This window comes from Castor canadensis, chromosome X (assembly GCF_047511655.1).
Source record: "Castor canadensis chromosome X, mCasCan1.hap1v2, whole genome shotgun sequence".
In the NCBI taxonomy this organism is placed as follows: Eukaryota; Metazoa; Chordata; class Mammalia; order Rodentia; family Castoridae; genus Castor; species Castor canadensis.
In genome coordinates, this window is record NC_133405.1 from 107599900 (window position 1) to 107614797 (window position 14898).

A 14898-nucleotide genomic window follows, 5' to 3' on the forward strand; every position below is an offset into this window, starting at 1 on the left:
CACACTCCCCTTCAAATCCGTTGTTGGAGAATTCTATATTTTTATCTCTGGATGAAAATATAATGGACCCTTATAGCTTTTCTAGTAACTTGCAGAAATATTTTTTAAAAGGCTCTTTTGATTATTTTGCTATTTCAAAGAGTCACAAGAAAATAATTCAAAATAATAATATAATAATAGGAACAACCTTAAAAAAAAAGCTTAGGTCATTTACTGCAAGTTGGCACCATGCTTGATTTGAGCTGGTCCCCTCTATGGGGGAATAACGGCCCTCAGCTGTTTCCGGTTTTCCTTGTCTCAGTTCCTCCAAGTGTGGTCAGGGGAAGGTGAGGCATTAAGAGACAAGAGAAAGTCAGGTTGTGTTCTAGCTGCCTAACATTGGTGTAAGTGTTTAAGGCTGACACTTTCATTTGTAGGGTGCTTTTGGGGGTCCTTCAGAGAATTCCATCATCACTAGGAATTTCTCACAGCAGTTCCTGATGTGGACCATTTCCTCTGGCATTAAGAGAATATACCAGCCTTTTTTGCTGAGATCTTCCCACCTCTCCAGAAGATCTTTTGGTCATGACCTGAAACAATATCATGCTATTGTTCTCTTTTTCATTCCATATTGATTTACGGGAAGCCCTCCATGTTCTTTGCTCTAACAAGAGTCAGGTCCATTCTAGTATAGACGCCTCTCTTGTTCCACCATCAAGAAGAGCTAACTAGCCAGTAGCACGTACTTTAGTTTTCTCAGGTACAGGACTGACATTAATTTACAGTGTCCCCATGCACTCCTATTAAGATATTGGTCCCCCTGGGGCCACTTTCACTAGGTTGGAACTGAGGAAAGATCACCCACCCCATGAGAGGCACATTATACACAATATTAACACTCTAAAACTTGTAGGGTATTTTAACACTTACCTTTTCCTTTAAAAAAGTTTTATTTACCTTTAATTGGGATACAATGTGATGTGCCAATAAATGTATACATTATGCAATAATCAAATGAGGCTAATTAGCTTATCAATTACCTCAAATATTTATCATTTGTGATAAGGGAATTTTAAATAATCTCTTTTAGCTATATGGAATCACATAATACCTTATTATTAGCTAAAGAAAACCAGAACTTAATCTTCCCATTTAACTGTAACTTTGTACCGACTGACCAATATCGCTCCTTTCCCCATCCACCACTGCCCCCCAGCCCCTGGTAAGTACTATTCCACCCTCCATTTCTGAGTTCAACATTTTCAGATTCCACATATAAGTGATATCATATGGTATTTGTCTTTTCTGTGCCTGGCTTACTAAATTTAGCATAACATTCCCTAGATTCACCCATGTGGTTGCAAATGACAGAATTTCCTGCTTCTTTTAAGTCTGAACTGTATATCAATGTGTATGCATACCACAGTGTTTAAATCCATTCATCTATTGATGGACACTTAGGTCGTTTCCATATCTTGGCTACTGTGAACAACATATTCTTGAGAGCTTTGTCAAGCTCTTGCTTCTCCTGACCTAACTGGGGGTGAATGGAGATGCAGAAAGGACAAACAACAGACAAACATTCATAAAGCTGGGGCCAGGTGTGCTGGGTGCTCAGATGGAGATGCACAACAGCCTTGTTGCTTCTTTTCTCTAATAACTCTTCTTTTACTTTGCTTTTCTCTTATTCTTTAAAACCTTGCTTCTAAAGTCTTTCTTTAAAACGTTGCTTCTTTTCTATTCTTGAAAGTCTCTGTCCCATGTTTTCTTTAATCTCTCTTAAAGTCTCAGTCCTCAGACTTGCACTGTCCCATGTTCTCTCTTTAGCTTTCTTAAAGTCTTTGTGCTCAGACTTGCACTGTCCCATGTTTCCTCTAATCTCAGCAGCAGCAGTAATATCATTCTGGCAAGCGGCCCACCAATCAACCCCCATCAAAAAACCCTCACATCCTCTTTCAGCAAGTCTTTTATATCCAGTGGTAAACAAGGAGGTGGAGCAATGGTTCTTGGGCAAGGGCATGACATTGTAAGAAGAGAAACCTGCAGTTCCTACTTCTCGGAAGATAAACAACTTAGGAAAAGCGGCTGTGCTGCATTTTGCCTCTCACTCTCTTCTGTGGCTGGGGCCATGCCAAACTCAGCCTGTAGATCATTTGACACAGGTGCTTATGCCAAGTTCTCAAAGGCTTCTCATAATCCATTCCCCACAACATATGCCAAAGAGATGTGTACATTCCCAAATTCAAAAGTCCCCTTCTGGAGCTGGGGATGTGGCTCAAGTGGTAGAGTGCTTGCCTACCAAGCACAAGGCCTGAATTCAAACCCCAGTACCACCAAAAATATCCTTACCTATTAAACACTGAATGAACTAATAAGCTCTGTTTAGTAAAATATTTATTTTTCTAAGTAATTTGACACCATGCAGTAGAAAAAATAAGTAGGATGAATTTGTGATTTTCCTAACTCTGATTCTGTCATTGTTGTAGAAAAAGCATACATAAATCTCAGCAGAGGATTTACTCTTCATCCTAAGTAGCACATGCTCTCATACCGTGGAATTCAAGCATGACCATTTTGTGACCACATATTCCTGGTAAAATTAATGTTTGATACATATGGTAAACCACAATCTGGCCTCAGTTATTCATTCTTTCTATTTTTTCTATTAATTTCTCCCTTGTATGGTAAGCAATATTGGTTATTGTTAAATACAGATAACACTGAGAATAATGAGACAGATTCTGTCCATTTTGTAGCCTGATTACCCCAAATAGCAATTAGTAGCATCACAGTATAACAGAATGTTGAAATAGGTCTCTTTCTGTCTTTGTTTCTGCTCTGGGTTAGTGAGTACTGACTTTTTCCTCACACTAAAATGAGAAGCTATACCCCTAAAAACAGACTTGCAAAGAAGATAGATAAGGATCAGTTTAACAACCCATTGGTTACCACCTTCAGATTGTAAAATGGGTTGCAGAAACCAAGAGTGGGGTTAAAGGTCAACTGGAGCTGCCTTCTGGGAATTGTGAAACAGGTTTCACCTATCTGGCCTGGAATGAAGGCATGGCAGCTTCATCATTACCACCTCACATTTAGGGAGGTTTGGAAAATATTTTTTCTTCTCTAATAAAAATCTAAGAAACGTGATTATAGAGTGTAAGCGTCCTTGACTCCACTTCTTACAGTAACAGACTACTATCCCATAGCTTGAGACTGCCTCAAACATTAAAGGGGAAAAATACTTTGCTAGAAACCCCCATTCCCCATGTTTCAAGGAATTTGGGGAGCATCTCCATAGCTGTGGAACTTATACCCATCAACAACAGGAAAAACAACTCATGAGCTAATTGTGAAGGCTTATTTTTTGAATAGAGCTCAGGATTAGTTCTAGTTATTTTTGGAGCCTACGGAAGCTGAGTTTCCAAACTGAACACAGGCTTAAGAGTCATGTGGCCTAGTATATCACTAAACCTGAAATCCTCTATGGCCCAACTACTCTTGGTACAATATTTGTCCTACTGGAAACAGTGGAAGGGCATATATTCATGAAACAAGAGCCGAATGACTTAGATCTTTAATATATCTTTCTGAACCAAGTGCTCACACCTGGAAAATTGGAGAGAAGACCAGGTGAACCAGTGTGTGTCCACAGCACCATGAGGTCTTAATCTGAAGTACAGTAATGGTAATCCACAAGAGTTCCAGGGTTCTTGGGGACAAAACAGGTATTTATACTATACATCTTGACACACCAGTATTTAAGGGCTCCAGTGATTAACTAGAAAAGATTTTAAAATGTACCTCAAGTGAAGAAGGGGTCATGCTGACTACACCATTGCAAACAAATCATTAATTAGTCGCCACCCTTCTGAATTCTATCCAGGAGGTGGGGCAGGAAATGTTAGCTTGGGAAAAAGAGTTGTTTTCATAGATATCGAGAACTAACCAGGAAAACTTATCACTGGAAGGAAAGCAAACACAATGGTCTGAGTTTAAATACTTATCCTGTTTACTATCTCTACATAGACCTCCCCTTGGCTCTGAAATGAAGCTGCCACGCCTCTCTCCAAAGATATACAAAGATTAGAGAAAATTAAAAGAGTTCCACAATTTGACCACACTGAAATGCCTCTCACACAAGTCTCTTTTTTTCTGGTTTTAAAAAAGCATTGTTGTGCTTTTTGGTAATAAACCCACACTTAAGTTAGCCAGGGAAAGTGGCTGGCATTAAGTTACTAAGTTTCCACAGACACCTCCTACCTCAATAGGAGGGAACTGACTCTGGCTCATAATTACCAGAACCAAGGCTCAAATCACTATATCCTTCGTTTAAAGTGTTTGGCATTCTTGTACTAAAGCATACAAAAAACAAATTAGAAATAAGTAAGAAATCACCTTGCAAATCAGACCTAAAACACATTATCATTCTCCAGCTCACACATAATACAGAGGGTACAATATTGGGAAAAACAATAAGAAAGATGTATAGATTTTCCATCAAAAATGTCAAGCAGACAGATATGCTAATTACCTTGAGTTGATCACTACTCAATATATACATGAATCAAAATATCACATTGTACCTCATAAATATATATAAATATTATGTGTCAATCAATAAAACAAAATAAAGATTTTTTTAAAATGTCATTTGCAGTCTGCCTAGAGCCAGGACTTTTGAGAAAGGCACTTTTTATTAATTTTATCTCTTGAAAAAGTAATTACAGAGATTTCTTATCCCCAAATCACTGAATGCTAAGAAGCTAAGCCCAGATAGTAATAGATTACAGTCTTAGCTTTATCCAAATATCTTCCTAGCTTAAAATTGGAAGAGTATTCACTAGTGGCAAAATGAAGCCTTTCATTGCTAGAGTCTGCATTTTCCAACTCAGGTAAATTGTTTTGGAGATGGGAACACTTGGATGTGTTCTCTGGTGTAACTGTATTTTGTTGGAAGAGAAAGTGCTTCATTCAATTAAAATGTGGTCAGTCAGAAATTGACTTTGCCAGAATAGGAAAGCATTCAGATCCCCATGAAGAATTTGAGATAAAGACTCTAGCTTCTATATGTGTATGAGAGGGCCAATGGGCCTTATGGCTGAGATTCTGATGTTTCTTTAACTTTGCATTAATGTGAGTGCTAAGAAATATTTTCTTTATGGAGATAAATTTGGTTATACCTAAAAATGGATATTGGGCAACCTGATCAATTTGGAGGGATCAAAGTAATCAAAAGAGTGGAATGAAAAGACCTGTGGATTTAAATAGCTGAACTCTAGTCATAGTTTACCCAAACATAGTAATAAACTATGATCTTGGGAAGGTCATTGGCCATATCTGGCTTCAATTTCCCATAAGAAAATTGAGAAGGTAAACTAAATCAGTGATTCTCCATGTCTTTGTCTTCCCTAACAGTCATGAAGTTTATAAACACAAGAATTTCAGAATGCTCAATGGACAACATTAATCCCATCTCTTTCTTTCCTTCTCAAAAGGGAATATTAGAAATCATGCAAGGGAGAGCTCTGTTTTCACAAAAACTTTGAAATGAGTCCACTGATGTGAAAAAAATCCACAAATTTTTTCCAAATTTGTTTATTATTACCAGTTATAGTAATTTTAAACAAAAATTTACTTGAAACTCTCCTTACTGTTGCCACATGCCCATATAAATTATTATTGCAACTGAGTGAGTAAATGTTCCTTAAATAACTTAGATGGCAAGTATTCTAAAATTGTGGATCTTTTCAGAAAATTGAAGAATTCAGATGTTGGCTAAATTTGTGCAGGCCTATTATTAAAAGGACGGATGCCCGAGACTGTCGGCAATCTGTGGCTTCTTTTATATTAGTTAAATTGCTAGATTACTAAAAGATACTAAAAAAAATTCTAGTGTTGCCCAAAGGAAATGGAATGTCTCCATTCCAGTCTTGGTCCCATACCTTTATGGTTTTCTGAAGTCAAGTTAAGATACATGTTTCTTTAAAAGTCATTCATTTTAAGTTTTGACATATGTGACTAATCAAAGGGCACTATTTTCTTTCCTCTATGCAACAGCAAGGATAGCCTGTAATCGCTTCATCTGTGTGTCCACATGTGTATAGATGGACATGAGTGTGGGATGAAGGAAACATAATGAGTTATGCGAGTCCTTATAGAGTTCTGGAATAAAATACCTGAAAACCAGTCACCTCGGCTCCCATCTATAACCTCCACAGAATTGGGTGGCTTAGTTCAATATTCTCCGAAGAAATTTCTATTTGTGAGATGAAATTGAATTGCACTTACAAATTGGTCTTCTCTGATAAAGAAAGAGATTTTTTAGTGGTTTCTTTAAAAGCTCTAAGTGGTTTCCCTAATAGACAACAAATCATAGGACACTATTATCCAAACCTAGCCAGGCTCCAGTCTTGTGAGATGGAATGCCTGTGGATTGGGTGTTTTCACCAGTCTTGGTGTCTGATTCTATTGATTTTGTAAAAAAAAAAATAATTGACTAAAAATTACTGATCCGGGGACCTGTGTAGATGGCTTCAGCTTCACTTCAGCTGTTATTTTATCACAACCATTGCAATACAACTGTTCACTTCAAAACTGTAATCCTAGTTTTGTGGCACTGCTAACCCCTAACCACATATTTCCTATTACACTCTAATGGTAAACTCACATGGTATGTCATGTAACAAGGGCCCCCCACTTGTCCCAAGAGATGGAAAAAAGAAAAAATTCAAATCTTGATGGAAGCTAAAAAAATCAAAGTAAATGTGTAGTAGGGTTGACACGGTGCTTTTCTCTGCTGTTGAGAGGGTTTGTCAAAGGTTGTAGTAGTATTAGAGATCATCAATTCTGAACTTATCTAGCTGGCAGATAGTGTGGCAGTAGGAGAGAAAAATAGCTGTGCCACAAGAGAACACCACGTCAAAAACAATTTCAATGTTACTTTTGCATCACTTGTGATGAAATACCTGACATAAAAAACTTAATGGAGGAGAAGTTTATTTTGTCTCACAGTTCCAGATGTTTCAGTTTACCATGGCAGAACAGAGTAGCTCACATCATCACAGACAGGAAACAAGAGAGAGAGACAAAGAATGCTTATGCTCCCTAGCTTTTTCCTTTTCCTTCTTTTATTCCATTCTGCCCCCTGCTAATAGGAGGGTGTCCCTCGCTCATGTCTATAATCTTAGCTTCTTAGGAGACTGAGATCAGAATCATGGTTCAAGGCTAGCCCAGACGAATAGCTGGTGAAATCCCATCTTCAAAATAACCAGAGCAAAATGGACTGAAGGTATGGCTCAAGTGGTAGAGCACTTGCTGTGTAAGCATGAAGCTTTGAGTTGAAATCCCGGTCCCATTGGAAGAAATAAATAAATACAAATAAAAATAAATAAAGGATAGTGCCATCCACATTTGGGAAGGGTCTTCCCCCTTAGTTAATCCTCCATGGAAATACCCTCACAGAACCAACCAGAGGTGTGCTATAGTAGTCCCTAGGTACTTCTCAATCTCATGAAGTTGAAAATCAAGATTAATTATCACACAATTTATCTTATTTTTCAATAAGGACACAAACTATTGAGTCTCTCACAACATGTGTGACTGAAGGCTTTCATATTTTCAAATAATAAGTATAGATTTGGGCTTATTTACCCATATTTTGGCCCACTCTTCATACAATGTGAGAGATGGTTGGTCATGATTTTCAGAAATGTAGTCTGCTTATATTTCTCTGACTACGTAGATAAGAGAATATTACTACATATAGAAAAAGCTTACTATTTGGAAGAGGTTTTACTTGGAAAATTTAACCTGCAATAATTGTAAAAAAATCAAACATCACACAATTTTCTCAGAAGAGTGCAAGTTTAAGTTTGAAGTTTTTGTTATTCATTCAAGTATTTTCAACTCAGTGATTCTTCTTTGTAAAAACTATGGAATAAAATAAAATTTCATCACCCTGTTATCTAATGTAATTCAGTAGAATGAAATAATAAACAATGAACATTGGTCTGTTACTTGTTTCACACACAATACCTCATTATCACCAGTCTGTGACTTCATGTGGCTAGAATGAAGTATCCTATTACCTTATTTACCATTGTATCTCCATAATCTTGCATAGGGGAAGGCACAAAGACATTGCCCAATGAATATTTGTTGAATGAATGATTGGACCACCCTGTAATGTAGGCAGAGCCAGTATTATCCGTTTCCCCATTTTATAGGTGAAGCAACATTGAAGAAAAGCTTAATGGCAGGTTCAAGGTCATATAGCCAATTGGTGGTACAAGCCCTGTAACCTAGATCTTTAGATTTCAAAATCTGAGTTTTTCTCCAGATTCTTGGGTTATATTGATGTGACTGTAGTGCTAATTGGTAAACCCCATAATCTCTATGGGCTTGGTTTGCCTTATCTGTAAAATAAGAAAAGGCATTAGTACATGGCTGTAATGTCTCACTCAGGCCTAATACTATGGGATTTATTTACAATGTTATTCTGGCTTCTGAGAGTCTTACATTTACCAAAGTAGTGGTGTTAATGATAGATTCAAGAGAACTTAGAGCTACCAGGTAGTCCTGAGATAGGAGCCCAAGGCCACTGTCACAGGTCTATTTCTTAATAGTGGGAGCAATATTTAGACTAGAACCTTCCTTTAAGAAGTCAGGGAGGTTGTTCTGAGGTTGTTTTAGGTGGTAGAGAGACTCTGGGGAAATTCTGATTGTCAACATGCAAAACTACCCTGGAAGCTTTCGAAGAGACCACCCACAGAGTGGGAGAAAATATTTGCCAGCTATACGTCAGACAAAGTGACTGATAACCAGAATATACTGGGAACGTAAGAAACTAAACTCTCCCCAAATCAATGAACCAATTAAGAAATGGGCAACTGAACTAAACAGAACTTTCTCAAAAGAAGAAATTCAAATGCCCAAAAAGCACATGAAAAAATGCTCACCATCTCTAGCCATAACGGAAATGCAAATCAAAACCACACTAAGATTCTACCTCACCCCTGTGAGAATAGCTATCATCAAAAACACCACCAACAACATGTGCTGGCAAGGATATGGGGAAAAATGAACCCTTGTACACTGCTGGTGGGAATGCAAGCTAGTGCAACCACTCTGGAAAAAAATATGGAGGCTTCTTAAAAATCTAAACATAGATCTGCCAAATGATCCAGCAATCCCACTCCTGGGGATATACCCAAAGGAATGCCACGCAGGTTACTCCAGAGGCACCTGCACACCCATGTTTACTGCAGCACTATTCACAATAGCCAAGTTATGGAAACATCCAAGATGCCCCACTACTGATGAATGGATTAAGAAAATGTGGTATTTATACACAATGGAGTTTTACTCAACCATGAAGAAGAATGAAATCTTATCATTTGCAAGTAAATGGATGGAACTGGAGAACATCATTCTGAGCGAGGTTAGCCAGGCTCAGAAGACCAAAAATCGTATGTTCTCCCTCATATGTGGACTTTAGATCTAGGGCAAATACAGTAATGTTGTAGGACTTGGGTCACATGCTAACGGGAGAGCACATACGGGAGGTATGGGGATAGGTAGGAAACCCAAAACATTAAAGTATTTGATGTCCCCACTGCAGAGGAATACAGAAACCTTAAAGCAACAGAGGTTAACATGAGAAGGGGATCAGGAACCAGTGTAAAGATCAGTTAAAGATGAATCAACTTGGGTTGTAACACATTTGCACATGGAAGCAATGCTAGGAATCTCTCTCTATAGCTATCCTTATCTCAACTAGCAAAAATGCTTTGTCTTTCTTATTATTGCTTATGTCTTCTCTTCAACAAAATTAGAGATAAGGGCAGAACAGGTTCTACCTGGAAGCGAGGTAGGGTGAGGGGAAGGGGAGGGGGTGGGGCGCAAGGGAGAGGAATGGCCCAAACAATGTATGTACATGTGAATAAATGAATAAAAAAATACTATCTGCACCTGATGGCTTTGCTTGCCCAGTTAACTCATCTCCCCTCCCCTCCCCCTTCCCACTGACACCCTCCATGCCATCCTCAACCATGTGCTCAAATGGCTGTAAGCAGGATGATAGTCTCCTCTGTATATGCCACTGACAGTTTCAGAGATGAATTTCAAATTCAGGCTTTGTTAAAAAAAAAACAAAAAACATACCGTTATCCCCATTATATATAAGGCTCTTTTTGCAGCAGCTTTGCCCATATTTACCTCATTGCTATTTGGAGTCTTTTTGTTTTAAAGGAACTGATTAGTCCTGATACCCTAGAGTGATACATTGTTTTCTAGCAAAACCAAATACAAGCTGAAGGCCCTGTGTAAATTAGTTCCTCTAATTTCCTTCAGCCAGTTGCTGGTTTAAAATGTACACAAATGTAGGATGTCAAAAACATTTAGTTTGTTGTACCTGCCACAGATAATTTACCCTCCCCCATGATAAAATCTGATTACAGAAGGCTGAGCAACGAAAACCCATCTAGATTAAAGACAGCTCTCTCATATAAGAGTTGACCACGGCACTACACTCTGCAGAGAGGCCTTTTGTGGCTGCACTCCTTTGCAGAAAATAACTTCATTTAGCACCACAGTTCCTAAATCAGACCCAAGACTTTGACCATCACTTACCGATAATTTCGAACCATGAAATTGTGACCATTTCTAAGAGCTGCATTGTTTGACAGGATCCTCAAATTAAACAGCATATTCTTTTGCTAGTGAAAAGGATGATGCTATGCTCTTGAAACCTCCAAAGCAAGTCAGTCAGTGGGGGCTATTGAACAGCTAAGAATGCTTTTGATTGTAGAGAGGGAGCAAAGGTTCTATCACCAGTCAACTACCTTATCAGGTGGCCTGGTTAGAGATTCTGTAGGAGGGTGCAGGGGCATTTGAACTTTAAACCTAACTCCACTGCTGTGTATTTTTTTTTTGAGAAAGAAACCTGACTCTTATAGCATCTAGCCTCCTCATTTTTCATAATGTATTTATGCTGTCACATGCTTGTATAAAATCAGTTGACAAGTACCCATTGAGCATATAATATATGCAAGGCATTGCAGTGCTGGCTGCTGTGAAAGCACATAGAAATAACTCATTCAGAAAATGTGACTTGGCAGTGTAAAACCCCAGATGTAGATAGATGTGACAGCCCTAAGTATTCCCACTGATTTTACTTCCTACCTCTCAGTTCTGGTCTTCCACAAAAGCCACCAAAAAGAGGTGACCTGGAAGCTATATTTTTGGTGGCAGGAAACTAAAGAAAGATAGAAGTATAATAAAAAGATTCTGGCTTGAGGCTCCCCTTGTACCTTGAACACAATAAGTCTTCAATAACTAAATAGTTGCCTATTGATTCTAGCAGGAGCTCAAGTAGAAGGGAGGAGGGATACTGTATGCTCCTTCCTCTTTAGCATCTCCAGATCACTGAGGGGCTATCCACTGATTCATGTTCATTTATCTATAGCTATAAATTGGATATTTTTAAGTCTATTCTGTGAGATCATTTCCTTCTTTGAAATTCCAGTCTAGCCCATTTCTGTGATCTCATCTTTGCAGAGTCTACATTTCAATAAGGATGATAAAATCTGTAAATAAATATTCACAATACAAGCCCATAGGAGAGACCCTGATAAAGTTGTCCTGCATCACAGAGAAAGGGGAGTATGCTTAGCTAGGAAGGGTAGGAGGCAGGAAAGGGGGCTATCTCTTCGGGTCACCTTATATGGCTTAGAAAAACCAGGTGAACAGTTGCTAGAAGTTTGTAGAATACACAAAAATGTTATTGAAAAACCAACTATGGCTACTTCAGAGGCAGAGGTGGTTGTGATGTCTAATGAGCAGGGGGATAAATCTTGACACTGATCCTTCTACTTATGGAGAATGGTGTGGGATACAGAGAGGGAAAGACTGCCAAATCTTTTCTGGAAAGAATATTGCATGCAGAAGAAACTGTTAATAAAAGCACAGAGAGGAGAGGTAGAGAGTGAATTTGGCAAATAGGAGACTAGATGCTGTTTTGTTTGAAAAGACAGTGAAGCATCTTTGAAGAGCCTAAACAGTTAGATGGGTTTCAGAGAGTGAAATTGCTCACAGATACAGGAAGAGAAAGTGGTTGTTTGCACTGAGTCTGTGGGGGTAGAAGCCAGACCATATGCTAATAGGAAGCTCATATCTTTACCCCATTATCTTCAGTAAACTGTACTAACCACACAAATAACTCATATGAGCAATGCTTGGGGAAAAGTCAAGAACTGTATGTAGTTTTGTGCTGGAGAACACGGGCAGCACTCAGAGATGCCAAAGCAATTCACAGGCCCTCCTAATTCTAAGGCAATAGGAGTTCAAAGCCAGAGGAGACTAAGACTAACTGTGAAGCCACCCATAGAGACTGGAAGAGAGGAGTGGCAACATAAGTGAGATGAGATGAAAGGCAATCTTGCTGAATCTCAAGACAGGATATCTCCATGGGCTTGTTGAGAAATACAAGACAACCAGTTCACTTTGGCTGACTGAGCCATATGTGGAGTCTTACAGGCTTTGATGTTCATCTTCAGAACTTGTCCAAGTGATCTTGGCTGAATTCTGATTCCATGATTTCTCTCATTCAGCTTCAACTGCTTTGTTTGGCTCCCTACATAGTTTCCCATTGTTCATACAGCCCTTCATTCATTCATATTTTCCTACCACCAAAAATAGTTGTACTGGATCTCTGTGCTGAGTATTCTCTGAGAGATATAGTGATAAACAAAAGGAATGATTCCCTTCCCTTGTGGATTATATCATTTGGAATGACTCAAGAATACTACTTCTGTCTCTGTCCTTTGACCCCATACACCTAACCAAGGGAGAAGGGCTTATTACCAATTCCCTTGCCACACAATACTCCCCCACCCCCAGCTTGGCTTGACCCTCAATCCACTTCTATCATCATCACCAGATGAGTTTCCTGAAGGAGGTGGCACTGATCTTTGAGGAACTGCAAGAATTGGGAAAATTTCAAAACTATAAGGAACGATAGAGAATCTTATAGCAAAGGAAGGAACAAATAGTGTGTAGGCTAAGAACAAATGATTCACAATTGGAATTAGATTCACTCCATTCACTGACCATTTAATGAAGCCCTGCCACCAGCAAGCACACCATGGAAAACATAAAACCATGAGTGTCTCTGTCCTGTTTGTATTCCCTTGGTATTTCCCCTATATACCTGCCACTATTTTTTGTGTGATTGGGGTTTGAACTCAGGGCCTCATGCTTGCTAGGCAAGCACTTTATCATTTCAGCTGTATCTCCAAGCTCCTACATGCTACATATTCATGCAATCACTCACAGCTATCTTCTTGAGGATAAATTCCCCACATCCCTCATCCTTTGTGTGACCAACTGTGTTATACATACTCCCTTAAAGGTCCTTAGTGGGACTCACCTCAATTGCCCACAGTAGTAACCTATTCATCAAAGCACCCTATATTTGCTGCCTTCCCTTCTGTCTCACTTTCCTCTCTACCCTACCACTGCTTCCTGAGATCCCTTTTTCAGTGTCTGTTTCTGTGAGAACTCAAACTTTGCTCAGCTCTACCTTTCCAACAAATTTTCAACCCTCTGCTTCTTGTTCTCTTACCTCAGGCTCTCCTGTCTTTGACTTAGTACCCAGGCTTTCAGTGATACTATCTTGGTCTTCTAAACCATAATCATCCTCACTCTCAAATTTAGTATCAGTTGGTCTGGAGCTAGGGGTGTACTGGTAAATGTATTTAATAATCAGCTCTTTTCAAAGAGCTCTGGTTTGTGGCATTTCTTAATTGGTATGGTAGAAATACTCCATCACTGTCAACTTTGAGCTACTAATATATTACTGAACACAGAGTTGGGTAGAGTTGGGAGTAAAAATACCTCTTGCAAGCTACTGTGAACTGGCTGTAGTATGCTATTACCTACAATTCCCACTCAGAAAGGAGGACTATCTCAAGATTTGGAAGGAAATACTGAAGCCAGATTATTGAAGGACTTGAAAGCCAGATTATGGAGTTAAGGATTTAATCTCTAGTCAAAGAAAGATTGTTAAAGTTTTGGAGCAGGTGCAGACAAGGCGACATATGTCATTATCTTCATTGTGTATTGAAAACATTAATTTCTTACTATCTTTTAAGAAGTACAATGGGAAGAAAATGAAGGCAGAAAGATGAAGAGGTTATTGTGTAATAACAAAAGCCTGAATATATAATGGAACTGTGGAGATAAATAGAAAACAGGTGATGGGTGCAAGAGATTTATGGATTAGAATCCATCTATCAGGACAATTGATTGGATATCAAGGGAAAGGAGATGGCAAAGCTAATGAGAGTCAAAGATGTCAAGTTTATCCTATCATGTTTGAGTTTAAAATTTCAAACAGCCAAATGGTACCATTGGGAATATGAATGATGTTAGTTTCCTGAAATCTTAAGCTTGCAAGCATCATTTATGAATTTAAAATATTTCTTTGAAATTGCTACTGTGCTTCCCTACTCAAATCCAAGCACTGAAGAGGGCATCGATGTGCTATAAAGGAAGGAATGAAAAGAAAGATACTTGAAGATTAAATATGACCTCTGGTTCAGTCTCTACCTGATGGTGAATTTGGCCAAAACACTTGAAACCCTCAGAATCCTTATCTGTCTGAGTAAAGCTTTTCTAAAATGACCCATTACAGTGCATGGAAAGTTTATCATGCTAACTAAACATGAGGTACAGTATCTACGAGCCTGGGAGGAAAAATGGCAAATTTGAGCTCTGTACAAATAAGATATATAGCTGTTACTGCAGTGAGAAGCTCTGATTTATTTCAATGTTACCAATTACATAAATAATTGTTATAACTGGTGGTCTGGAATCTTTAAGATCCTAAGAAATGACAGCATTTGCATAGAGTACACACTT

The 14898-nt window shown here is 38.6% G+C and overlaps 1 protein-coding gene across 1 annotated transcript in view; it reads right to left on the reverse strand.

Annotated features, from left to right (window-relative positions):
• Positions 1-10801, reverse strand: part of Otc (ornithine transcarbamylase) — a 67750-nt gene extending 56949 nt beyond the window's left edge. Inside the window, exon 1 of the mRNA XM_074063813.1 lies at positions 10609-10801. Within this exon, the coding sequence (XP_073919914.1) occupies positions 10609-10685 (77 nt within the window). The 5' untranslated portion in view covers positions 10686-10801. The remainder of the gene's footprint in view (positions 1-10608) is intronic.
• Positions 10802-14898: the final 4097 nt, after the last annotated feature.